We start from the raw sequence: 23,954 nt of genomic DNA, 5'->3' as shown, positions 1-23,954 counted from the left end.
GGCACAGACGGGGTGCTGAGAGTGGGCACCGAGGGAGGGGTCAGCAGAGCAGGTGGACGATTCTGGGGAGGAGGCAGAGTGGTCAAAGGTGTGCAGGTGGCCACGTCCCTTGCGTGGAGGAGGCTGTGTGCAGGTGACCAGGCTGGGGTGCCCCAGGGCCAGCTGACACCCCCACTATTGCCCAGAAGTCCAGCAAAAGCCATGCTCCAGCCAAGGCCAAAGGAGAGGGGGTGAAGTGTGTCGAGCCTGTGACACAACCTCCATCCTTTCTTGTCTTTGAATAATGTGCCAGGCAGAGTCTGGGGCTGGACCTTTGGGGAAGAAGCCCTGGGTTCACAGGAGCCAGGACAGGACTGGGTCCCCGGGGCACCCCCTTCCCAAGCTTGCTCCCAACCACCACCACCCCCAGGGCAGGGCAGATGGCAGGCTGTTCTGAAGCCCCTCTAGAGTGGGGAGTCCCGCCCAGAGATGCCCGGTGAGGGGGTCGGGAGCTGCCCCCAGCGGGCGCCCACCCGCCGCTGCCCACCCTCCTGGCCGCTCCTCCCAGGGCCTCGCGCTGGCGTGCGCCGTTCGCCACCTTCCCATTTGGCAGCACCCCACCCCCCCAGGGCTCCCGGGCGAAGGCGGAGAGGCCGGTGGGGGCGGGGGCGGGTCCACGGGCGCCCTGCGCTGCGGGCGGCGGCCGCGGGGGGCGCTGCGGGGGCCGCGCTTAAAGCCCGGGGCGCGGGCGCGCGCGCTCAGAGGGAGCCGGGCCGCCGTGGCCGCCGTGGCCGAGCTGGCTCCGTCCCCGTCCCCGCCTCCCGTCCCCCGGTCGCCCGCCTCCCGGACCCCGCCTCCCGGTCCCGGTCCCCGTCTCCCGTCTCCCGTCTCCCGTCTCCCGTCTCCCGGTCCCGGTCCCCGTGCCTCGCCCCGCCCCCGAGCGCGGCGCCCGGAGCGCGGCCATGGGGAAGGCGCAGTCCAGGCTGGGTGAGACGCGGGCGCGGCAGGCGGCGGGCGGGCGCGGCCGCTCCCCGGCGCCCCCATCCCCAGCGCGCCCGCCGGCCGCGGCCCCCGCAGCCGCCCAGCGGAGAGAGAGCCCCGAAGGTGAGCGCGCGGGGCGGCGGCCGGGACCCTGAGCCAGAGCCGGGCGCGTCCGCCCTGGTGGGGACGACGGCGCGGGGTCCCCGGGAGTGCATAGGTGCCCCCCCGCGCCCCCGACCGGCCTGAGCCCTGAGCCCTGAGCCCTGAGCCCTGCGCCCTGCGCCGCGCGCTGGGGCACGCGGAGCCGGGGTGGGCGCGCCGGGCGGGGGCACGGCACAGGCTCCGCGCCCGGGGCTGACGGCGCGTCTCCTTCCCCGCGGCACCGTTTCCCGCGCGTCCGTCCGCTCGCGGGGCGGCAGGGGACAGCTCCGTGGTGTCCGCGTTCGCGAGCGGCTGCAAAGGCACGGAGGAGGCTGAGCGAAGCACCAGCGGCAAGCAGGTAGGCTCGTGGGGGCACAGGCTGCGGCGGGGGCGGGTGGGGGGCGGGGTAGGGGGTGACCCCTGGCCCAAGAGAGAGGCGGCTGGCCAGAGTGATGCCAGCTGGACCCAGAGCCTGTCCCTCCCCAGCCTCTGAGTCTGGAGCTGGGGTCTTGTGGCACCAAGCCTCAGTATCCCATTGGAGGTGGGGGCAGCTTGGCCGTGTGTTAGGATTACTGGTTGCGCTGTGAAGGTGGCTGGGGTTTGAGGCCACCACGCCTCCCATCCCCGAGCTGGGTGACCGCTGGCCTGCAGGGGGGCTCCAGATGGAGTGGCTGAGGGTCCCAGACCGCAGGACCAGGTTGACCCTGAGAGTGGGTTTGAAAGTCTAGAAGGAGAGAACTGCCCCAGCCTGAGGTACCAGGGGGACCTGGGGTAAACTAGATCGGCACATATTGGCCAAGCAGGACAAGGTGGTGCTTGCACAGTGTTGGCTGGATCCCTGTTGGTGGCCACACCAGATGGCTGAGACCTCCACGGGCCCGAAGTCCCCCGCAGGCAGAGCACACCAGCACATGGGGATGTCAGCCCCCTCTTACGAAGGACATTTTCCTGGCCGGTTGGTAAAGAGAAATCTAAGTTTGTTTGCAGACGCTTGTGCAGCGTTCTGAGGAGGGGCTCAGATAGGCCCTGAGATGAGCACATGCGAGAGTGGCAGCTCCAGCTCTCTGGGGGTGATGTTTTTGTGCACATCAGAAAGACAGGAAATACTTTTTAAGGCATTTTCTGGGTACATTGTTGTAACATTGGATGGACATGTGCTCCCTGTGCTCGGGGACCAGGGCAGGAAGGCCCAGAGAGCAGCGGGGGGCCAGCTCTGCATCTCTCCGCCTGTTCCCTTTGCCTTAGGGAGGGAGGGAGGGGCCCGTAAGGCTCGGTCTCTTTGTGATCAGTCACCTGCGTGTGCACTCACATCGCGCTCAGGCCTGGGGTCCTTCTGGGTGCCTGGCAGGGGGCCTGGCACTGTCCTCTCAGTCCCTAGAGGTGTCTGGGTAAGTGCGCTCATTTGTTCAGAATGTGGCAGTGACTCTTCAGGGGTCCCCCCCACCAGCAGGCCTGTGAGAGCCTGCAGCTGGGGCCCTGAGGGTCTTTCAGGTGGACAGATGCCACACTCTTGGAGCATGTCTAAGAGTGCTGAGGGGTGTGGCTTGGGTTGTTCTCTTACTATTTGGTCCTCTCCTGTGGCCTGCATGTTCATATTGCTCCAAAACCCATCTATTGAAACCTAGCCCCTTAGGTGACGGTGTCAGGAGGCAGGGGCTCCGGGAGGTGCTCAGGGCACCAGGATGGAGCGCCGATGGCAGGGTCAAGGCCCCTACGAGAGGCCCCAGAGAGATAGGTCCCTGTCCCCTCTGCCATCTGAAAATCAGAAAGGGGCCTCACCAGACACGGGATCTGCCCTCGCCTGGACCTTGGGCTTCTAGCCTCCAAACTGCGAGAACTAAATGCGTTTCTTAGCCGCCCAGCCTGTGCCATCAGGGTGCTTTTAACACCAACGTACAGAAAGAGCAAACTCTCAGAACAGGATGTCCTTGCGTTATACACACTTTGGCTTTAGGACAGCAGCATGGCTTTTACTCCTTCATTCGGCTGTGGGGTACAAACCTCTGGCCAGGTTCGCCTCCTGCTGGCGGGGGTGCACAGGGCCCCTGCTGCCACCACGTCACTGAGCTACCCTGGGGTGGTTCTACCCACCTCCACCACACACCCCTGCTCCTGGTTCTGCCCCTGGAAATTGCTCGGTCAGGGACACTGGGTGGTCTGGTCCTATGTCCCTCCTGCTTCTATCCCTGAGTTCTGCAGCCTTCTCTCTGTGTGGTGCCCAGAAGTGTGTCACGGCCCCTGTCCCCCCAGGTGGTGCCCAGGGGAGGCCAGCCTGGGACGTGCAGCACACCCGGTGGGGTGGAGGGCCATGCTCTTTTTCTGAAGTCCACTCTGTGTTTCCATGCACACTGTGTCCCCTGTGTTGCACAAGAACTATGGCTGATGACCTTGTGGAACTTAAGTGTGTGTCCACATGCTGTCGCCTGTTCTCCTCTTCCCCCAAAACAAAGGAACTGAGGTTGGTTTTACCAGTGATGCTGCTCCCGGTGCCTGGTTGGTTCTCGTCTGACACACTCGTAGGTATTAGTGTTTTCTAGGCAGGTGGACTGGCTGCTTCTAGGTCTAGAATACAATCCAAGAGTCTGCCTCATGGACTCTGGGAAATGCTGCTGTTTGATCTTGGCAGAATCTAATCGCTTGCCCCCTTTTGGCCAGGGCTGTGCCAGGGGATGTGGGTGCTGGCGGGTTCAGCACAAGGTTCTAGGGATGGGGAGCAGCTGAGGTCATGCATGAAAACCACAAGGAATGAGGGCAGCAAGGTCATGGTCACAGGTGGGAACAGCCTCAGAGCAGCAGTGTCGTGGTCACGGGGGGCATAGCTAGTGGTCAGCAGGATTGTGGTCACAGGGGGGACAGCCAGTGGTCAGCAGGGTCGTGGTCACAGCGGGGACAGCCTTGGGGTACCAGGGTTGTAGTCACAGGGGGGCAGCCTCGGGGCAGCAGGGTCGTGATCACAGGGGGGACAGCCAGTTCCTGTTGGAACTGTTCCCTAGGGATGTGAAAGGTGTGACCTGTGACCCTGATTGTCTTGGTGTGTGGGGACACCTGTATGTATGTATGTGTGTGTGTGTGTGTGTGTGTGTGTGTGTGCATGCGCTGAGCCCAAGAGGGGCCAGCCAGCACTGTGGGGTCCCTGCATCCCCAGATCTGGCCTGACACCACCATAAGGGTTTGGGTCATGTTTCCTGGAGGAAGCTGGACCATCCCTCTTACATATGCACCAGGCCCCAGGACACTTGATGGTTCATCTTCCTCGAGCTGATCAATAGCTGATCAATAGCTGATCGATGCAAGCACATGCTGGGAATGCCTTAGAACCAAATATTCTAAGATAATCCTATAAAAGAGCCACCTGGGCCACCTGTGCTGGTCACCTGGGGCTGCTGTAACCAGGTGCCACACGTCACACAGACATTCCTTCTGCCCTGTTCTAGAGCCCCGACATCCACAATCAAGGTGTCTACAGGGCTGTGCTCCCCTGACGGCTCCAGAGGATGGTGCTCCCTGGTCTCCCCAGCAGGGCAGCAGGCGCCCCTGCCCGATGTCAGCCTGGGTCTGCACGCGGCCTCTTCCCGTGTCTCTGGGTCCCCTCCTCCTGACAAGGACACAGGCCATTGGCTGGGATCAGCCCAAACCCAGCGCCACAGTGTCCTAACCAATCACTGGGCACAGACTCCATTTCCAAATAAGGTCTCATTCGGAGTTTCTGGGGGGCATGGACTGGGGGGGCACCGTCTGGCCCCACATGTCACCCATGGATATGCAGAGGCAGGATGCGCCCTTTGGACGTCGTGTGGCCTCACAGGGATTAGCCGTCGTGGGCAGGGCTCTCTGTCGAGCATGCAGTGGCACCATGCATCCGCGGAGGCCCCCATTCGGAGCACCCGAGAACCGCCACCCTGGGTGACAGCGGGAGCAGCTGATCCCAGGATGCAGCTATAGGCTTGCTCTGCTCTGGGCGCCGCGAAGCTCGGCAAGCACACGGGCCTCTGGTGTCCAGAGGAGCTCTCGGCTGAGTGGAGCACCAGGGCTGTGCTCCCCGAGGCCCCCTGGTCAGCTTGCGTGTTCTCCCGCCGCCAGCTGGGAGGGAGGGCGGCTGGCAGGGGCTCCGCCCAGGGAGTCTGTTAGAAGCAGGACTGCGACTCAGTCGCCCGCACCTGTGACAGCTGGAACGTGCTCAGGCTGCTTTATGGGCACTGCCTTACGTTGCTCGACTAGAGGAGCATCAGGAGTGCACTGGGGACCCCAGAAACCCCTGGGCCCACAGATTCTGAGGGGTTGCCTGTGCGCACCAGCACCCCCAGGGGTTCCGGTCTTCCACCCAGACCCCCCTCCCTGCAGGACACCTGCCCACCCCCATGTCAGCATTGGGCCCTCGTCCCCTGCCTGTCCCACCCATCCTGTGCCTGGGGGACCCATCAACTCGAGCTCTTTGCAGTGGGCCAGAATCGGCCATTTCCACCCCTGTCCACTGCGACCCACTCCCCATGCCCTTCCCTCCTGCCAGTCCTCCCCCACGCTCCTCCCCCACCAGAGGTGAGGGGGCCTTTGGGACACAGAGGTGATGCCAGCACCTCCTCAGTGACAGTCTGGGAGACTGACACCTCTCACCTGGCCACCTCTGAACCTGCTCAGTGGCCCCCACTCTGCTCCTGCCTCCTTCCTGGTCCTGCCCCAGGCCCTTGGCATGTGCCACCCTCTGCCTGGAAGCCCATCCCCACAGCTCAGCTCACTGTGCTGGAAGCCCATCCCCACAGCTCAGCTCCCCTCCTTCAGGTGTCCATTCACACTTCACCTCTCTGGAGGCCTTTAAGACCCTGGCCTGGAACCTGCGGGCTCTCTCCGCTCATTTCCCTCCCAGGTGCTGGGCTGGTGCTCCCCAGATACACACCATGAGCTCTCGTGGACTCAGTTCTGCCTCATTTGTGCAACTTGACCCCAGGTGCCCCTGCACGATGCTTGGTGTGTGGGGTCACCCTGTGCGTCCACGTCATTGAATTTCCACTCGAGGAGAGAACCTTCCTCCTTTGCCCTCCGCTCCAGATGCGCCCCTGTGTGTGACGGCGAGCTGTTCAACAGAGTGCTGGCTGTTATCAGGACCCTCACCAGGGGCTGCCTCTGCTGAGAAGCCTGGGCGACACTGGGTGCAGGGCCCGGTGGGGACCCCACACCCTTTCTCCCAGGCTCCCCGCTTCTGTGCTTGCTGGAATCGGCTCAGGCGGCAGGCAGCCTGGCCACAGCCAGAACAGGAAGGATTTGTTTTCCTTTGGTTCAGCAGCGTCTTCCAAGGAAAGCGTAACTAGTTTTGAGCTCTAGAATCTGAGGCAGGAACAAGCAGGGTGTGGTTTAACCCAGAAACTGAACCTGGAGATCACGTTAGCACAGCCATGCTGCATCTGGATGATGGGCATTCAGAGCATGGCCAGGAGGCTGCTCTGCCCGGCCCTCAGCCTGGGGAAGGTGAGGCTGTGCCCACTGCGGTGGCCGGCCCTCCCTAGGCCTCGGCCTTCCTGTAACCAGGGGTCTCAGGTCCCAAGTCCTGTCCCTCTGGGACTTGTCCTCTTGCAGAAACTCAGGGACAGGAGAGGCCCCATGTGGCTCCCTCTACCTTCTCCCTCTCTCCTCCTGACCCTCCAAGGACAAGTCTATCCTTCCTTGTGGGCCAGGGCCCGGGTGGGGGAGGGGGGACAGGCCCTCCTCCTGGCACCTCCACACTGTTCCTCCCACTGAAGCTCCTCCCTGCAGGCTCTGGTCTGCAGCCGCCCTTGAAGGTGGCCTGTTCCTTGCCTCCCCTGCTCCCCACCCCCACCTGCTGCCTCCACCCACTCCCTGCCCCCATATCCCCACCCCAACCTGCTCCCCCCCTTTTCTCTCCACCCCCTCTTTTCCCACCCCCCTTCTCCCCTCTTTTCCCCACCCCTTCTCACCTCTTCTCCACTCCCCCCTTCTCCCCTCCCCGCCTCACCCACCTGCCCCCACCTGCTGTGCAGACAGCCTCAGTGCCTATGGTAGGCCAGCCCAGGTATGTCATGGGAAGGTTTCAGGTGGCACTGACCTCTCTGCTGACCCGGAGTTCTGCCCATAGGCTAACACATGGCACATTCTGGCACATTCTTTGCCTCCTGCAGGTAAGGTCAGGATTTCATGCTCAGTGTCCAGGAGCAGGATCGTGCCCACGGTTCCATCCTGGGCACCTGGCCTGTCTGACCAGCACCCTGTCCCCAGTGCCTGTCCACTCCTTAGGGCATCAGTGTGCCTCACACGACCCAGGAGTGTCTGTTCAGCTGCCCACTGGTCTTGTCCACCAGGGTGATGCCAGGATTAAACTCCTGAGCTGTCTTCCCCACCCTATGTCCATGCCTCCGTCTGCCCAGGACAACCCTGCATGGCTCGGCATTTCTGCCAGCTGCTCAGACCATCCGAGATCGAGAACCTCTTGTCCTTGGCCAGGCCATGCACGTCCCCACCAGTGCCGGCTTCTCACGGAGCCTCTGCCCCTTTGCTGCCCGTGGCCAGGTGAGCATCCCTGCACCTGGAGCTGTCCTGCTCCCCCCATCGACCCCCACCCCCTGACTTCCCCCTTCCTGGTGGCCTGCTCTGTGGGTTTCATGTGTCACTTCCGGCCCACCCTGCCCATGAATGTCTGAGCTGTCGGGGTCTCTGGACAGTCTCCCCACCTGTTCCAAAGCCCTGCTCTCCCACCTGCCCATGTAATCCATCTCCCCAGTACCCCCAAGCTGTACCCCTCGGCCCAGCTGGAGCTGGGTTTCTGAGGTCTCACAGGCCCTGCGTTCCTCCCCAGGTACCTTCCGCATCCCTGCCCACTCTGCACCCTCCAGACCCGGGGGCCCCTCCTGGATGGACTGGATCCTCCTCCACCCATGTTGGGCCTGCTCAGACCTGCTCCTTCTCTGCACTTGGCCACAAGCCTCCATGGGCAGGCTGGACTGCAGAACCTTCTGGGCCCCTCCTGCACTGCAGAGCCTTGCCCACAGGGTACAGAGTGACCCTGTCTGCTCTGGGGGTGCTTCAGGCTTGGCCTTCATTTGCCCAGGAATCCTGGAGCCTGGCTTTCCAGATATGGAGTAGGCTTTCCAGAAGCATCTTAATACAGCTACACTTGTTTTGATAAATTCTTTGGAAATGGGGTGAACACTGGCAGCCAGCCCCACACGAGCTCTGGATAGAAGCTGCTCTGCAGGCTTCCTATCCGGAGTCTCGAGGTCATAGGGTAACTGCCCCCTTCCTCGCTCCTTGTAGGGAGGTGGCTGAAAGCTGTCTCTGTGAGGCGGGGCCCTGACCAGCCAGTCGGTACCCATCCTCAGCCTGCACCTCCCTTGTCCTTTTGTGGAACCGTGCGAGGGCCTCCCAAGGAGGGCGGCATTCCAGAAGGCCGCCAGCAGTCACAGGTCCGTCTGTCTGCGAACCAACAGAGAAGTGGGAGCATGGTTCTGCGCGCTGCCCCGTGGGGACCAGGGCCTGCCCAGAGGAGGCAGCATGTCCCTCGTTATTAACGTCCTGCACACCTTGGTAGCTCTACAGGGCACAGCGGGCTCTCTGGCCATCTGCTTTGCTTGTTTGCCTGCGAAAGCCTCTTCCCTCGGTGGTGGACGGGTTTGAGCCTCTGCCCCCGGGGCCACCCCCACGGATCTGATGATGGGCGGAGCATGGGGCTGCCCAGTGGACACCCATCCCCCCCTGGCCGCCCATGTAGCAGCCCTCCTGTGAGCACCTTGGGTCCCTCCTGGCCTCTACCTGGCTCAGGTTTTAGAGCCTGTACCACAGCGTGACTTGAAAACCCCAAACGGGAATATGAATAATAGTGAAGGGGAATATAAGGGAAGGGAGAAGAAATGTGTGGGAGATATCAGAAAGGGACACAGAACATAAAGACTTCTAACTCTGGGAAATGAACTAGGGGTGGTGGAAGGGGAGGAGGGCGGGGGTGGGGGTGAATGGGTGACGGGCACGGAGGGGGACACTTGACGGGATGAGCACTGGGTGTTATTCTGTATGTTGGTAAATTGAACACCAATAAAAATTAATTTATAAAAAAAAAAAAAAAAAAAAAAAAAGAAAACCCCAAACGGAAGGGGCCCAGGATGCCCACAGCAGCAGGAGGAGCATGTGACCAGGCGCCTGCCTCCCGGGTGTCCAGGGAGGGTGCCACGGCCGGGACAGCCACCTGCTGAGCACACCAAAGTCCATATGCCACGACAGCAGTGGCCGTCCACTCGTAGCCACACAGCAGGTCAGACATCAGGCCTCCGATGTGGAAGCACCTGGGGCTCACTCAGTGTAGCCAGGGGCTGGGCCAGAGGAGCTCGCCGAGGCCATTGCAGGGTGCTGTCCTATGGGCTACAGTCCAGCTGGCTGTCCCTGTGGCCCCCAAAGGGCTGAGGCCTCAGGTTCCCCATCTGTGGTGGGAATGTGGGGCCGGATGCCGTCCAGTAGGCTGGGCATGGTCTCTATTCGCACTGCCCACAGGGTCGCTGCTGGCCACGTTGGTGCTTGAAATGTGGCTGATGGAGCAGATAAATGGATTTATAACGTGGTTCCATTTTCATAACTTCAAATGTAAAAAGGCACGCGTGGCCGTGGCTGCCAAGTGGTCAACACAGCTCCAGGAGGCTCCGTCTGGAGGGTAGCAAGCCCCTGTGTCTGCTTCCTCTGCAACTGGAGTCGGAGAAGGTAGTTTTCATGTACTTCAAGGAATCATCTACCAAATCAGTGCAGAGTGTGTTGCAGGGGCTGCAAACCCCTGCTCGTCTCTGAGTTTACTGGACACTGGGCTCCTCCAATGTAAGAGGCAAATCAGATCATTAGCGCTGGTGTTTCTGTAGTTTATCTCTTGGAGGCGGACGACATGTTCTCGGAGTGTGAATGTGGAAATAGGGAGGCACACCATCGGAATGATGCACAGCGTGCCTCCTGGGATGAGGAAACGCTTCACTGAGCGTGAACGTGGTTGGGAGGCACAGGCTGCCCTCTTCCCAGCCAGGGTCATGCATTGCCTTTCACAGCGCAGGGGAGAAGGCCTTCCTTGGTGGTCCCGTCCTGGGAGAAATCCAGCTCATGCCACGTTAAAGGCGTGGGGACGCTGGATCACAGCCCACGGTGGATTCTACTCGAGGGAACATGGACAGAATCTTGATCAGTCGACGTTTTGGTGTCTCGGCTCTTTCCAGACCCTCGTGTAAAAATATCCCTCGTAGGGCAGAGTGCCTGAGCCTGTGGACGAGAACCGATGTCACCCAGACCTAGACTCCACAGGCATCTGCGCTGAGGGCCACTCATGCCTGAAAACCGATGCAGGAGGATATTAATCTGGCCGAGATGCAGGGACCGGGTCTGCCCTCCACCTTGCACAGCATGTGTGACACAGCGATGCTCAGACAGCAGGCAGTGTGGGCGGGGATCCCTGAGAGGCTGAAGCGCCTTTAAGTTCCCAGGCCACTGGAGAGCGGGTGTCTGTGCAGGGGTCCCCGCAGGTCCCCAGTGGGGGCTGATCTGCACGTGGGTGAGAAGTTGGGAAGGGGCTGCTGAAATGCGTGGACACCCCAACTCCTGGGGTCCAGACAGTGTGGGGGCTTAGTCCCCCCTAGGGCTGACCCAGCCCCACCCTAACGAAGCTTGAAAGGAACCTCCATCCAAAACAATGCACGCGTAACAAAACACAACGCTGTCTGTAATGAAATGACCCAAACCACAGATGGTGGAAATGTCCAGCACAAGCGAAACTGTCCAGGCACATGCACAGTGGAGAGAGAATGACCCGTACCCTGAAGAAAATCCACCGATACAAGCAGACTGAGCCACGACGGGATGGGCATAGCACACAGAGGTGCTAAAACGGGTTATAGACATACCTGTGTGCCCAAGAGGACAGGAAGATCCTAGAAAACGTAAATGCAAGTTCTAGACATGGAAGCACAGCATCAGAGTGAGCAGCGGTGATGGGGCTGCTGGCAGGTGGATGCGGCAGGAGAAGAGATGAGGCACCTGGGAGCCGGGGCAGTGCACATGGCCCAGGATGGAGCACAGAGGGCAGAGGGGCCTGACGGTGCCATATGCATAGGGCTCCCCGACTGCAGGACCCCCAGCCAGGAGGGGAGCAAGCAGGTACTTGAGGAAACATGGCCCCAAATCAAAAATTTGATAAAAACTCTAAACCACAGGCCCAGGACACTCCATGCATTCCAAGCAAATAGAGAAACCTGTGTCAGGTTGTATGTACGACAGTCAAATTGCTGAAAGTCAGTGATAAGGAGAAAGGTTTTAAGGCAGCCAGAGAAAAAAGATTTATTTTTTTATTTGAGAGAGAGAAAGAGAACGCACAAGCAGGGAGGAGAAGGAGAAGCAGGCTCCCCATTGAGCTGGGAGCCCGACATGGGGCTCGACCCCAGGACCCCGGGATCACGACCTGAGCCGAAGGCAGACACCTCTCCGAGTGAGCCTCTCAGGCGCCCAGAAAAAAATGTTTAAATCTCGTGGCAGGAGAGCAGGACCGGAGGGAGCTGAAGTTTGCCCTCTTGACATGCATTCACGGGACAGGGACCTATTGGCGGCTGCCAGCATAATCAGGACAACTCCTCAGCCTCCTTTCCCCTTCCCTGGGAAGGAAACCAAGGCACAGCAGGGTTAGGGGATTTGCCTGGAGCCATACAGCCCAGAGCTGACGAGCAGGCGGACCGTGCAGAGCTTGTGCTCCAACCAGCAGGCCCGCCTACCCTACCACACAGGTCACTCTTGGGTTGGGGAGGCAGCAGGCCCCCAGGTGAGCGCCTGCAGTGCCAGGGGCGCACCTGGGAAGCCAGGCGGGGTCAGCCCCAGGTCAGAGAGCAGTGTGGCCAGGCCTCCTGCGAGATCCATGTGTCTTCACCCTGGGAGCCACTGTGCCTCCACTCGGGGCTCATTTGGGCACCTACAATTTCTTTTCTAAGTCGAGATCCTTGCCTAAGGAAGACCTATGCGCGTTTCCTCCGATGTGAGAGGGGCAGGAGGGTGCCCGTGCCCCGTTGAGCTCAGGAGCTCCGGCAACAACCACAGAGCCAGGTAGGGGGCATCCACCGCGTGTCCACCTGATGCCAGGAAGGTGCTTTCAAAGGCAGAAATGGTGCCTGTCAGGTTTGCCAGAGTAGCTCGGTCCCCGGGGTCCCGGTGCTGTGACCTGATCCCAGTGCTTCAGCATTTCCAGCCTGTGTTTCTCTGCTCAGCGCTTGCACTGCATGGTAACATATGGAGCCTCCTAAATTAAAATAAACAAAACCCCCCAAAATGAACTTAAAATGCACGGGTTCTTTTCCAACTTTGGAATTAGGCTTCCTCTGAGTGGAAACATAAGGGTTTAATACAAATGAAAGGAAAAGCGAGTCCAGAGGTTCCCACGGGAGAGTCGGAGGGAGGGGAGCTGGATTCGGTCTGCCCTTGACACCTGGTGCTTTCAACCTCGTCTGCACAGGACGGGGCGGGCAGGCGGGGTTCCCGTGTGGCCTCTGTGGCCTCTGTGGCCAGGAAACTCAGAGGACAGCAGCAGGATTTGCAAGGCCGGTTACCCATGATTTTCCTTCTTCTGTGGAATTATGAGTCATTAACTCTGAAGAGCCAAACAGCAGCAGGCATGTCTGGGAGAAGAAAACCAAGTCTGCAGATTAGCTGCTTCTCTGACAGTTAGTGCTAAACAGAAAACAGAATTCCAGTGTGCTGAGAATGGAAGTCACTGAAGACGTTTTTGGCATATTTATGGTCCCATCTCAATTGTTTGAGGTAGAATATGTGTATCTGTGTGTGTGTGTGCCTGCATATGCATGTGTGTACATGTGTACTGTGTACACATGCATGTGCATGTGCAACTGTGTGCAGTGTGTACCTGCATATGCATGTATGTATTGTGCTGTGTGCATAGTGTGTGCATGTGCCTACCTGTGTGCCTATGTGTATGTGGATGAGATACAGTCACACACGTGTGTATACTCACATGCATGTGTCATCTGTGCTGAAACACCCCCCCCCCCGGCTCCCACCCCAGCAGCCAGATGTTCTTCTGAATGAGGTCTGGACCTGGAGGGGTGTGGATGCCCAGCAACAAGCATGCAGTTTGGGGCTGGCGTCCTTATAGGTTTTGTGTCTTTCGGCGTGGTTCACATGTACCACAAGTACCTGTCCCCAGGCTTGGGGGAGAGTTCTGGCCCCCAGGTGTCTGCAGTCAGCTTCTAACTGATAGCTGTGATGATGTCTTAGGTGGAGTATCCCACCTCGGGTGGCCTGAGTCCACCCCTGGTGATGCACTCACTCGTTACCGTGCAGTTGGGCGGCCGCTGGGCTGAGTCTCCCACAGCATCCCCCGGGTGTGGGTTTCCAGCCGTTCCTGCTGCGGGCTGGACAGCCATCCTCCAGCCCTCGTTGGGGTCTTTAGGGACTCTCTTGGGGGTCTGGGCATTTGGGGGAGAGGGGTGCTGTTAATCCCCCAGACCAGGGTAGGTCGGGTATGTAATATATCCCATATCTTAATAAAACAAGCAAAATTATGGCAAACTGTGTTGGGGATGAGACAAAGGGAGAGCCGGAATCGTTTTTGGTGCCTGGCCTCATTCGGGAAGTAGGTTCCAGCAGAGCGCCGGCACGTGAGCACAGGCTTATTTATTTCAGGAGACCCTTTGATCCAAATTACTGCGTTTCTAGACATAAATCCCAAATTTGGTGATTACAAAGTCTGATTAAACAGTCCTAACCAAGAAGTACTGACGGACAAAATCTGGAAAGGCCCCTTTCGGATCTTGAGGACTTGTAATTTTGGAAGAAAGAACCGGAAACCATGTGCGCTGGTGGGGGAAGCCGGCCGGCCGCCTCCCGGGAAGCCGTGGCCTCAGGGGCCGATCCCGGCCGCCACCTCTGGAGTCCAGCGGCCTCGGCGTGGCCTCCGGGCTCAGCACTCGCGTTGGCGTCGTCAAGCCCGCGGAACTGCTTGTCACATCTGAAACTGTTTAGCCGTGGAAGCAGCGCAGCGCACTTCAAAGCCGCCGCTGCTGCTCCAGATTCCAGACGTGCTGGCGGGTCGCCTCAGAGTCAGGCTCCGTCCCCCCAGGGTGACCGGGCAGAAAGCAGGCCTCTGCCTCCCTTTCAGGTGTTTCTTGTCACAACAGGCCCTGCGAGGAGCCCAACTCCGTGGCCTTAGAAGCCTGGGGGCAGCTGCTCCCCAAACCTCGCATCTGATGGCATTCAAAAGCACCTCGATTCCTGGCAGGCAGGAGGGGCTTCTTTTCATTGGAGGCTTAGCGGCCGTGGCCCCATGGCCGGGCTCCCATCTCCTCCCTACCTGCAGCCTCCCCCTTCCCTCAGTCCTGGTCCACTCTGGGGCCCTACACTCCTGACCCTTGACCCTGACACCTATCCTCACTCCTCTGGGGACCCTGGCCCTGCCCTCTGCCTCTCCTCACGTGGCCCACTCCTGCATGCTGACCCCAAACTCCCCAGCTCTCACCCTATGTCTGGCACCCGACAACCCAAGCAACAGCCCAAATACTCCCCAGACTGCCCCAAAGTGGCCTCGGCCACCTGCTGCGGAAGCCTCCTGGTGCCCTGGGCAACCCCCCACTCTGGACCTCTTCCCTGCAGCCCTCAGCCTCCTCTCTGAGGCCCACACACCCTCACTACCCGGCCACCACCTGGCCACCCAGCACCTGGGGCTGCGACCGCTGAACTGTCCTGGGGGCTCCTGGCACCACAGCCCTTTGCCTCTGGGAGTTCCCAGGCCGCTTGGGGGGTGCTGCCTGCAGAAGCGGGAGGGTAGGTGGTTGTGAGGGCTCCCGGCCCCTGCAGAGCCACCTGCTCCACCTGTCGGGTCAGAAACTGGGCCAGGCCAGGCCATGGAGAGGCGCTCTGAACCAGGGGCACCATCTTCCCACTGCATGGGGACATGGGGCCAACAGCTCCTCCAGGTGACATCTGTGTTAAAGGTCCATCTCAGGCCACCCTCCCCTAAGGGTCTGGGGAGCCCCAGTGGCTGTCACTTCAAGAGCAGTTCTGGAAAATACCAGCAACACACCTGCCTGGGTAGTTCCCCTGCTTCCCCACCCCAAGCTCCCTCCTCCTCCTCCTACCCCCACCTGTCCTCCTCCCCTCCCGCCCCCTCCTCTCTCCCCTCTGCTGGACTCCCTACCCCACCTCCAGCCCACCTCCCTTTGAGGGCCTTGCATGCAAGGAACAGGCCAGTATTTCCAGAAGGCTCTAGGTCAGGAGGGGACCACTCTGCATGTTTTAATGCAAATGAAGGGGCAGTTCACAGCAGCGAGCAAGGGTGGCTCCTATGAGGTAGAGGGAGGGTCACCCGTGCCAGCAGCCCAGCCCTCCATGGGGACAACAGGATGTCCTCGGATCCTTGCTCTTGCTCCTCTGGACTCACACAGGGCCACTTTCTGGGCAGGAGTGAACACTGGCCCTGTAGAACACAGATTTCTTGGGCAAAACTGCAGAGTCCTCTTGGAGTTTCAAAGCAGACACACAGCCACCACCTCCAGCCCATCTGTCCCCAATCCCATGAACCTGGCTTTGAGGCAGGAGCTGTGTCTCTCTTGCTCATGTGGCCTTGTGTTTGCAGCAGACCCATCCGGGCGCACTCTATGGAGAGCAGGTGAGAGCAGGTTCGGAAGCCAGCACTTTAACAGGTTGAGAAGGAAGGCACGAGAGATGCAGCGACCTGGCCTGGCCTCACTTTCCTGGGGCCTCTCCAAGAGTCCGGAGATGGATTTCCATGGAAAACAGACAACCCTTAAAACCAGGAGTGTTTGCTAAATCACAGATGCACCGACTTCTCCAGGAGTGTAGGAACATTGAAATTTGAAGAGCAGGCTCCTTCTGGAGAGGCTGTTTGCATCACGAAACGGTTCTCCTTCCAGTAACCCTCCCACCCCCCACACTGTGGCCTTACCCAGGAGCCCGTCCCCTCACACTGCAGCCAATGGCCCAGCACTGCCACAGTTCCAGTGTGTGGGGGTCTCCCAGGGGCGGGGCCATGGCATGAGGTCCCTGGGAGCCTGTGGCTGGACCTCCTGGCTGAAACTTTCAGGGGAGGCCAGGAGCAGAGATTTTCCTTCCAAACTCCCAACACCTCTGCACCCACGGGCAGCTGAGGCGGCGTCTGCCAGGCTCACCAGGACCAGTCTAGGTGGGGGCCACCTGCTGGGGGGGACCAGGACTTCAGGTCTGTATGGAGGCTTAGGGCAGAGTCTCAGCAGGAGATGTGGATGGTGGCCTCTTCCGAGAGGTGAGAGGAACAGGGACCAGGGATGGGGATGGCACCCTGGGGACTGGCAGCCGAGGCCACGGCCACCGAACCGTGACTCGTAAAGCAGGAGCTGAGCAAGTAAAGCATCAGAGTGGACCCTGCCCCTGTTCCTGGCTGTGAGTGGGTGGCCGGGTGTGCTGAGCCACCAGAAGGCCCACACAGTGGCAGCAGGGACAGAGCCACCCCTTATCTGCAGGAGGCAGGGGCTCCTCTGGGGAGGGGGCATCCCCGCGGGCAGGGGGGCGGCAGGCCAGGCCTGGTGGTAGGTTTGATGCGTCCCAATTACAGCTCTCGGCCCCGTTTAGCCAGAGTAGCACAGCTGAAAGGGCGTTTCTGTGTGACCAGGAGTCGCCGGTGGCGGGGATATGCTCCAGCCCTGGGTCTTGTGCCCCATAGTACCCTGGGCACAGCATGGTCACAAGGCAGGCCCTGGGGCTCTGGCCACTCCGCCCATGACTTTAGCTCCTTTGTGCAGAGTTGCCGTGCACACGTGGGCCTCATCCTTAGGTCTGAGGGCAATAGATCCTGCTCTTCTTTATACTTCTGCGATTGTAGTGCACATGCAGAGTGCTCAGTTGTGGCAGAAGCATCTAGAATCCCGCTGGCTCTGAGCACTGACCATTAGCCTGGCAGGGGACCCTGCGGGATGCGTGGAGCAGGGTAGTCAGAGCCTGGGGACCTTTTGCCAGGCTGCTTCTCTGTCCACACAGCTGGGGCCCCTGGAGAAAGTGATGGGGGCTCCCCCGCACCTGGCCCCAGGCCCCCCAGCCTGGGCCTCAGCTGACCACCCTCTGCAAGATGATTTCTGTCCCTGTGTTCTACTGACATAACCCTTCGGTGTCCCGTCCTTCCCAGAGGAGGCCACCCCGCGTGGGCCATGGCCTGAGACTCCAGGCACCACCCCGCTGAGGGACCTGAGAGCACGCGGCAGGGGTGGTGGAGGCAGAACCACCGCACAGCACCTCGTTTGTTTTCTGTGTGCCCAGCACTCTGGCGGGCCCCTATCATGCCCCGTGATCTCCTGTAGCCCCTGTGATCCCCTGTGATCCCCCATGGTCTCCTGTGGTCCCCTGTGATCTCCCATGGCCCCCTCTGGTCCCCCGTGGTCCCCCATGGTCTCTTGCAATCCCCTGTGGTCCCCCGGGGTCCCCTGTGATCCCCTGTGCTCTCCCGTGGTCCCCTGTGATCCCCTGTGGTCCCCTATGGTCCTCCATGGCCCCACTGGTTCCCTGTGATCCCTTGTGGTCTCCCATAGTCTCCTGTGATTCTGTGGTCTCCTGTGATCCTGTGGTCCCCCGTGGTCTCCTGTGATCCCCTGTGGTCCTCTGTGATCCCCTGTGGTCTCCTGTGATCCCCTGTGGTCACCTCTGATCCTCTGTGGTCCTGGGCCAGTGCAACCATGGGCTCCGGATGCTTTGGGTGAGCCGTGAGGGGCAGGAAACGAGGCTGCTCTGTGGCTGTTTGTGGCCTTGTCTTCCTGCCATTGGCCCCTCAGCTACCCATGCCTGCCGAGGTGCCCTGGACAGCTTGTACACTTGACCTCCCCGTGAGAAGGCTTCTTATTCCGACTGTCTAGGGAGCAGAGGAGAGCTGGAGGGCGGGGGTAAGTCTGGCCCACATGCTGCCCACTGGGGCGCTGAACTCAGGCCCACTAGTGGAAGGGAGCGAGTCCCAGTCCCCTCCCACTGCCCGTAGCCTGGGGTGGCAGTGGATCTGTCTGGAACCTTCCACCATCCCTTGCCAGGATCCTGACTGTGCTGTGGCAGTGGGATCCCTATTCCTCCCTGCCTGCTGCCTCTTGGGCCTGAGCAGCTAGGGTGTCAGGTGCCCTTGGGGGATGAGCCCCTGGGCTCCTTGCCAACCCGGGCTCCAGGCTGGGGTCTGCAGCCCAGGTGACTCCTGTTGGGGGAAACGGTTCTGTTGGGAACAGGAGGACTCTAGTCACGTAGCAGAGGGGCTGTGTCCATGCACAGCATGGCCCATGCTTCCCGCCCTGCACCAGGCTCAGAGCCAGAGACGCCGGGCAGCACGGGACGCCAGCTGCCTGCCAGCCACCGTGCGGAGTGCTCTGGTCCCTGGGGTGGCCATTTCCACGCCTTCCAGGCACCCTTTGGTTCAGGGAGGCTTCCCCGATGACATCATTCCCGCTTCTTCGTGTTGTTTACTTCTGTGAATCATCTGACACCGAGCGAACTTCCATCCTGCAGCTAAAGCGCCCTTCTGACGTGCTGGGATCTGTTCCCACTTTGCCGTGACTGGTCCTGGGGCGGACTAAGGTGGCCAAGGGGCTTCGGTGTGGCAGCCCCCCACCCTGTGCTTCCCCCTGCAGCCTGCGCTTCCTGCGGGGGGCCCCAAGTGCAGCCGGCACTGTCCTGGGCCCAGGTTCCCCGCCAGAGGCTGGGGGTCTCAGGCAAAGGCCAGGCCACTCGTCCAGGGCACACAGGGCTCCTTTGGCAGCAGCTTCCATGGACGTGGGGCTGATGGAGCCGGACAACACCTTGCGGGGGGGGGGGGTGCTGTCTAAAATCTGAGGCTCAGTGGGGCGTGGACAGGTTGGTGTTTCTGGGCCCAGAGCAGGTGACAGTCTGGGAGGCTGGAGTCCAGTCCTGGAGCCTGGGGCTCATGCTTGGTCTGCTCCACTGAGCCTCCTTGTCTCACTACCCTGTCCTCCCACAGGAGCCACCCAGCGGGGACCTGAAGGAGGGACCTTTCTGGGAGGACCAGTGTCCCTTAGAGGGTAAGCCCACCCCACCGAACCTCCCCAAGTAGCTGTATCCAGAGCCCACGCCCGAAAGCTGCCCTCACGGCCACTGGGCCCCTGATAACAGGGACGGCGTGCCGTGGCCTGTCCTGCCCAGCCCAGCTCCATTCTAGAGGCTGATGGCAGGTGCAGGTGAGCTACACGTCCCAGCCGTAAGGGCAATTTGTCTTCAAATACACTCGGGCATACATTTCTCCTGGGGCTCCTTACATGAATTAGGAGATTGGGGTTTGGACCTGGGGATCTGAGAAGCAGAGGATGGAGTCCGAGGGGCCCCTGACCTTTTATGTCTTTGGAGCATCCATGAGCCCATGTACACTGGTGGGACGGTCTGGCTTTGTAAAAAAGCCACTTGGCGAGTGCACAGGTTGGGTCTGGGTCTGACGTCCTGACCCGAGTCCCCAGCACACCTCTGCACCTGTTGCAGAACAGATCCCACTGTGGAGTGCAATGGGCGGTCATCAGAACTGTGTCATTTGGGGTGTGAGTGGTGCGGGTACATGGAGGCTGACCAGGAGGGTGTGACCAGAGTGACCCTTGTAGCTGAGGCCCCAGGCCCTGAGCCCCTTCCCCACTCTCACCAGGATGAGGGCTTATACGCAGCTACTGAGCTGGAACAGGCCTGAGCTCCTATCCCGGAGGATAAATGAGCCCAGCAACACCAATGCGTGTTGTCTCTCCATCCCCAGAGTCTGGGGACAAAGGGCTGTCCCACGGACACTCAGCGCACAGACATGCCCCTGGGTCCTGGAGTCCGGGGAAGCTGGTCCATGTGGGTCAGGGGCAGCAGGACGATGCAGTCACCCTCCCAGAGGCCCCTCGGGTGGGGTCATCCTGGCCTGCCTTGCAGGGGCACCTCCTCCTCACCTGGGCGCCAGAGCTGCTGCTGCCCGGGGTGGGGGGGGAGGGGGCAGGGGCAGGACTGCACACCTGGCCCCAGCTAACCCCACTGGGGCCGCCCTCCCCTCTGACGGGGCCCTTCCTGCCGCCAGCTCTGAGGATGCGATGGGGGGGGTCAGAGGCTGGCCAGGACTCCGGGGCTCCCTGGCCCCCGCACTGCACCCTTCTGCCCACATCCCTGCTGGGCCCAGAAAAGATCCTCCCCAGCCCTGTCCCCCTGCAGTGGCGCTGCCCCCTGAGAAGGCCGAGGGCCGCGAAGGCACAGGACAGCTCTCCACCTCGGGGGATGGAGACAGAGCCACAGGCCACGAGGGCCCACGGGGGCTGGGCAGGAAGCCGCTGGACCTCAGTGTAGGTCTTTCCCCTCCCCCACCCCATCCACATGTCCCCCTCTGTCCACGTGACCCCCTCCATCCACGTGACCCCCTCCGACCCATGTGACTCCCTCCGTCCCACGTGCCCCCCTCCATCGTGCCCCCCTCTGTCCCGTGTGTCCCCCTCTGTCCACATGCCCACCTCTGTGCCCCCCAGGCGCTCCAGTGTGACGTGTCGGTGGAGGAGGACAACCGTCAGGAGTGGACGTTCACACTCTATGGCTTTGACCACAGTGGCAAGGCCACCAGGGAGGTGCTGTGACAGGCTGCCCACAGGGAAGGGCTCTGGAGGGAGGAGAGGCTGGGGCTCTCCCAGCAGGCAGGCGGGGAAGGCTAGTGGGGAGCAGCTGTCTGTGCTGCTTCCTGGAGGACCCCAAGTAACATCTGGGCTTCGGTCCCCAGGGCTGGGTGGTGGGAGCTCTGGGAGTGCCCCTGCGCTCCCCTCTGCTGGCCCCTGTGTGTGGGGTGACACAGTTCATCTGGTTGCTTAGTCTTCTGAACTCAGAATCGGTGTCAAATGTAAACTGTCCACGAGGTGTGATCCCAGGAACAGCAGAGCTGCCCCTGGGACAGCAAAGCCGCCGAGATGGCAGGGCTGGGGGGGGAGGCCGCCCGCAGGCAGCGGAGTGCCCCTGCCTGGTCCACCTGTGTCGCTGATGTCACGGCCATGCTCAGGACATGTCCAGCCTGATGCACACCATCTACGAGGCCGTCGATGCCTCCATCAACCACTCCTCTGGCAGCAGCAAGACCCTCCGCGTGAAGCTGACCGTCAGCCCTGAGTCTTACGGCGGTAGAAAGGACAGCCCCCCCACAGGCCAGGGTGAGGGGCTGCCCTGCTCGGACACCCCGGAGACCCCTCATTAGACAGCAGCCCACCCGCCCCCAGGGGCAGCCCCTCCCACACACCCTGTCCCCACCGTGCTCACTGTTCCCTCCCTGTTCAGCTGTTTGCGCCCCATCCCTTCTGAGGGCAGCCGTCAGGTGAGTGAGTGTGGGAGTGAACTGCTATGGATGAGGGGAACGCCCTGTTGCCTCTTGCAGACCGGGAGCCCCCTCGCTGCAGGATGGAGGCTGAGCTCACTGAGGACCCCAGGGGGACTGACAAGAGGCCATCTGCACACACCAGGTGAGGGGCTGGGGTCCAGCTACATCCTCTGGCTTGTCCTCTGTGGGAGCAACTAACCCACCCCTCGTCCCCTGTAGGCCTCAGGGCTGCCCTTCAGAACAGAGCCACCAAGCCAGGCACCTAGGTGCAGAGGGCGGGATATGGCCACAGCACCCAGGCCCTGCCCACCAGCAGGGTGAGGGCACTGCCTTGGGGCCCCCCCTGGCAGCTGGCGCTCGGTGTCTGAGAAGCAGGCAAGGTTTGAGGACCGTGGTGGGTTGGCCTGGAGATGCACCCTCTGCCATGATCCAGCACCCTGGGGTTCCCATGGTCACCTGGAGGGTGCAGGGTGCTGACTGCTCTCGGCCGCAGGTTCTCATGATGCAGCTCTCCGAGCTCTGCAGGTGTTCCCGACGGTGGTGCTGAAGTGTTGTTGGGGCCTCTGGGGTGGCTGGGGACCTTGCTGTCCTCGACGGCTTTATTCCTGCTCCCCTGTGGGGCAGTAAGTGTCGGTCAGGGCCACTGCCCAGGACCCCGAGACCACCCACGGCAGGCACCCCTTCGTCTCTGAGTGCCTGCTGTCGCCTTGTGCGGGGTCGAGCACTTGGGCCCTCATCCCTGTGGTGTGTGCAGGAAGCCCAGTGCCGAACCCCACACCTGCTGCGAGCGTGGCCCATACCGTGTGGATGAGAACACAGAGCGGAGAAACCACTACCTGGACCTGGCCGGGATAGAGAACTACACATCTAAGTTTGGACCTGGTAAGTCCTGGGGACTGGCCTGCACCCAGGCTGCGAGGCCCTGGGTACAGACGCCTCAGGAATGGGAGCCATCCCCAACCCCCCGGCCGAGTGTCCTGGGGGCCTTGTGACAGACCACACTACAGCATTGTGTCCAGGGTGGGCACCCTGTTTAGGTGTGTGTGGGGGGCACATCTGCTCCACGGTGAGATAGATGTCCTTGGGCCTGCCACGGGTCTCACCTGGGCCCCAGGATTCCCCCCACCCCGGGTCTCACCCACCCAGGGCCCCATGTCCACAGGGTCCTCTTGCGGGTCTCACCCACCCGGGGTCCTGTGTCTGCAGGGTCCTCGCCGGTGCAGGCCAAGCAGGAGCACCCGGGCAAGGCTGCATACCCCCAAAGCCGATCCCGTTCCCAGGAGTCGGATACGCATTCTGCATGGCACCGCAGGTCCCAGGTGCTGGCTGACCCCCCCCTGGTGGCCTCAGAACCCACCGTCAGGGCCCTGGATGTGCAGCCCCGAATGAAGGGGCCGGAGAAGCCGCTCCTCAAGTCCCCCAAGGGCTCAGGGAGGCCGCCCGGGGCGCCCAGCGGGGGCAAGCCTGGGAGAGCCTTGGGCTACTACCTGCCGGCCGCTGCGCCCCAGGCCCCACAGGACGGCCACCACCCCCCGCCGCCCCCACCGCAGCCCTACGGCCACAAGCGGTACCGGCAGAGGAGCAGGGAAGGCCACTCGCCGCTCAAGGCTGCACTGGGCCAGCCGGTGGTGCTGGAGCACGAGCTGGTGCGGGACCTGCCGGCCGCGCTGGCAGGGGAGGGCTGTGCGGTGCCCACGGTCCAGCGCCACGAGCACCACCACCACCACGAGCACCACCACCACCACCACTACCACCACCATCACCCGTCCTAGGGTGTGCATGCGGCGCCGGGCGGGGGCCCCACCGAGGTGGTGCCGATGGACCCCACTGGAAGTCCCCCTGCCCGCCCCCATCCCTCCCCGCCCGGTGCCCGCACGGATGTCGTGTCCAGAGAACACGTGGGATGTGCCACTGGCAGCTCAGTTACAAAGCTGTTCTCTATAGCCCATAGGAACTGTGCATAAATATCGCTTCTGTTTGCTTCCACCTGAGGCCCTGTGGGGTTGGAGGGCTCCGCTCCGACGCACGTGTGGGCCATATGGGGTGGTGAGGGTTCCTGGTCAGGCGGCCCTCCCTATAATTTATTCATTACGAAGTCAGAAGGGGTGGGCGGGAGCAGCTGTCCCTCCTCATGCAGCCGCTAAGACTGCCAGGCAGAAGGGGGGCAGCCACGTGGGACGGAGAGGTGTCGGGACATGGCGGGAGGTGGTGGGGACAGGGGTGAGGCTGGACTAGGGTCTGCAGGAGGCAGCTTCTGGACTCGCGTGCCCCTGGTGTCCTCAGTGGACACGGACGTGGGCAGCAGGCAGGTGGACATGATATGACCAGGCTTTGGGGCAGCTCCCCTTTGGGAAAGCACAATTGCTCTGGGACGTGAGGCTGCCCCAGGGGTGCGGGCAGCGGTCCCCTGGCACAGAAGCTACTGTACCTTTGTCCCCGAGGAGCAGGTGGGCTTCCTGGTGACCTGTGACTGTGCGGGTGACATCGTGTCCTGGGTGCTGTGCTCGTGTGGGACATTGGTGGAAGCGTGAGATCCCCCAGGCCGAAT

The 23,954-nt window shown here is 61.5% G+C and overlaps 1 protein-coding gene across 2 annotated transcripts; it reads left to right on the top strand.

The window, feature by feature from the left end:
• The first annotated feature begins 828 nt into the window (after positions 1-828).
• On the top strand, positions 829-23,954 carry NKD2 (NKD inhibitor of WNT signaling pathway 2). Of its 2 annotated transcripts, XM_055308157.1 has the most exons (9): positions 829-1,083; positions 1,380-1,459; positions 19,061-19,121; positions 20,269-20,396; positions 20,577-20,672; positions 21,095-21,242; positions 21,464-21,548; positions 22,161-22,288; positions 22,613-23,954. In XM_055308157.1, exons 1-9 carry the CDS (start codon positions 942-944, stop codon positions 23,176-23,178), a joined length of 1,434 nt encoding a protein of 477 aa, XP_055164132.1. In that variant the 5' UTR covers positions 829-941; the 3' UTR covers positions 23,179-23,954. The 2 variants fall into 2 exon arrangements, with proteins under 2 accessions (XP_055164132.1, XP_055164133.1); XM_055308158.1 differs by lacking the exon at positions 20,577-20,672.

Source organism: Nyctereutes procyonoides, unplaced genomic scaffold, assembly GCF_905146905.1.
Source record: "Nyctereutes procyonoides isolate TBG_1078 unplaced genomic scaffold, NYPRO_anot_genome, whole genome shotgun sequence".
In the NCBI taxonomy this organism is placed as follows: Eukaryota; Metazoa; Chordata; class Mammalia; order Carnivora; family Canidae; genus Nyctereutes; species Nyctereutes procyonoides.
Note: the sequence above shows the minus strand (reverse complement) of the source record. Positions and strands in the feature narration are given on the sequence as shown.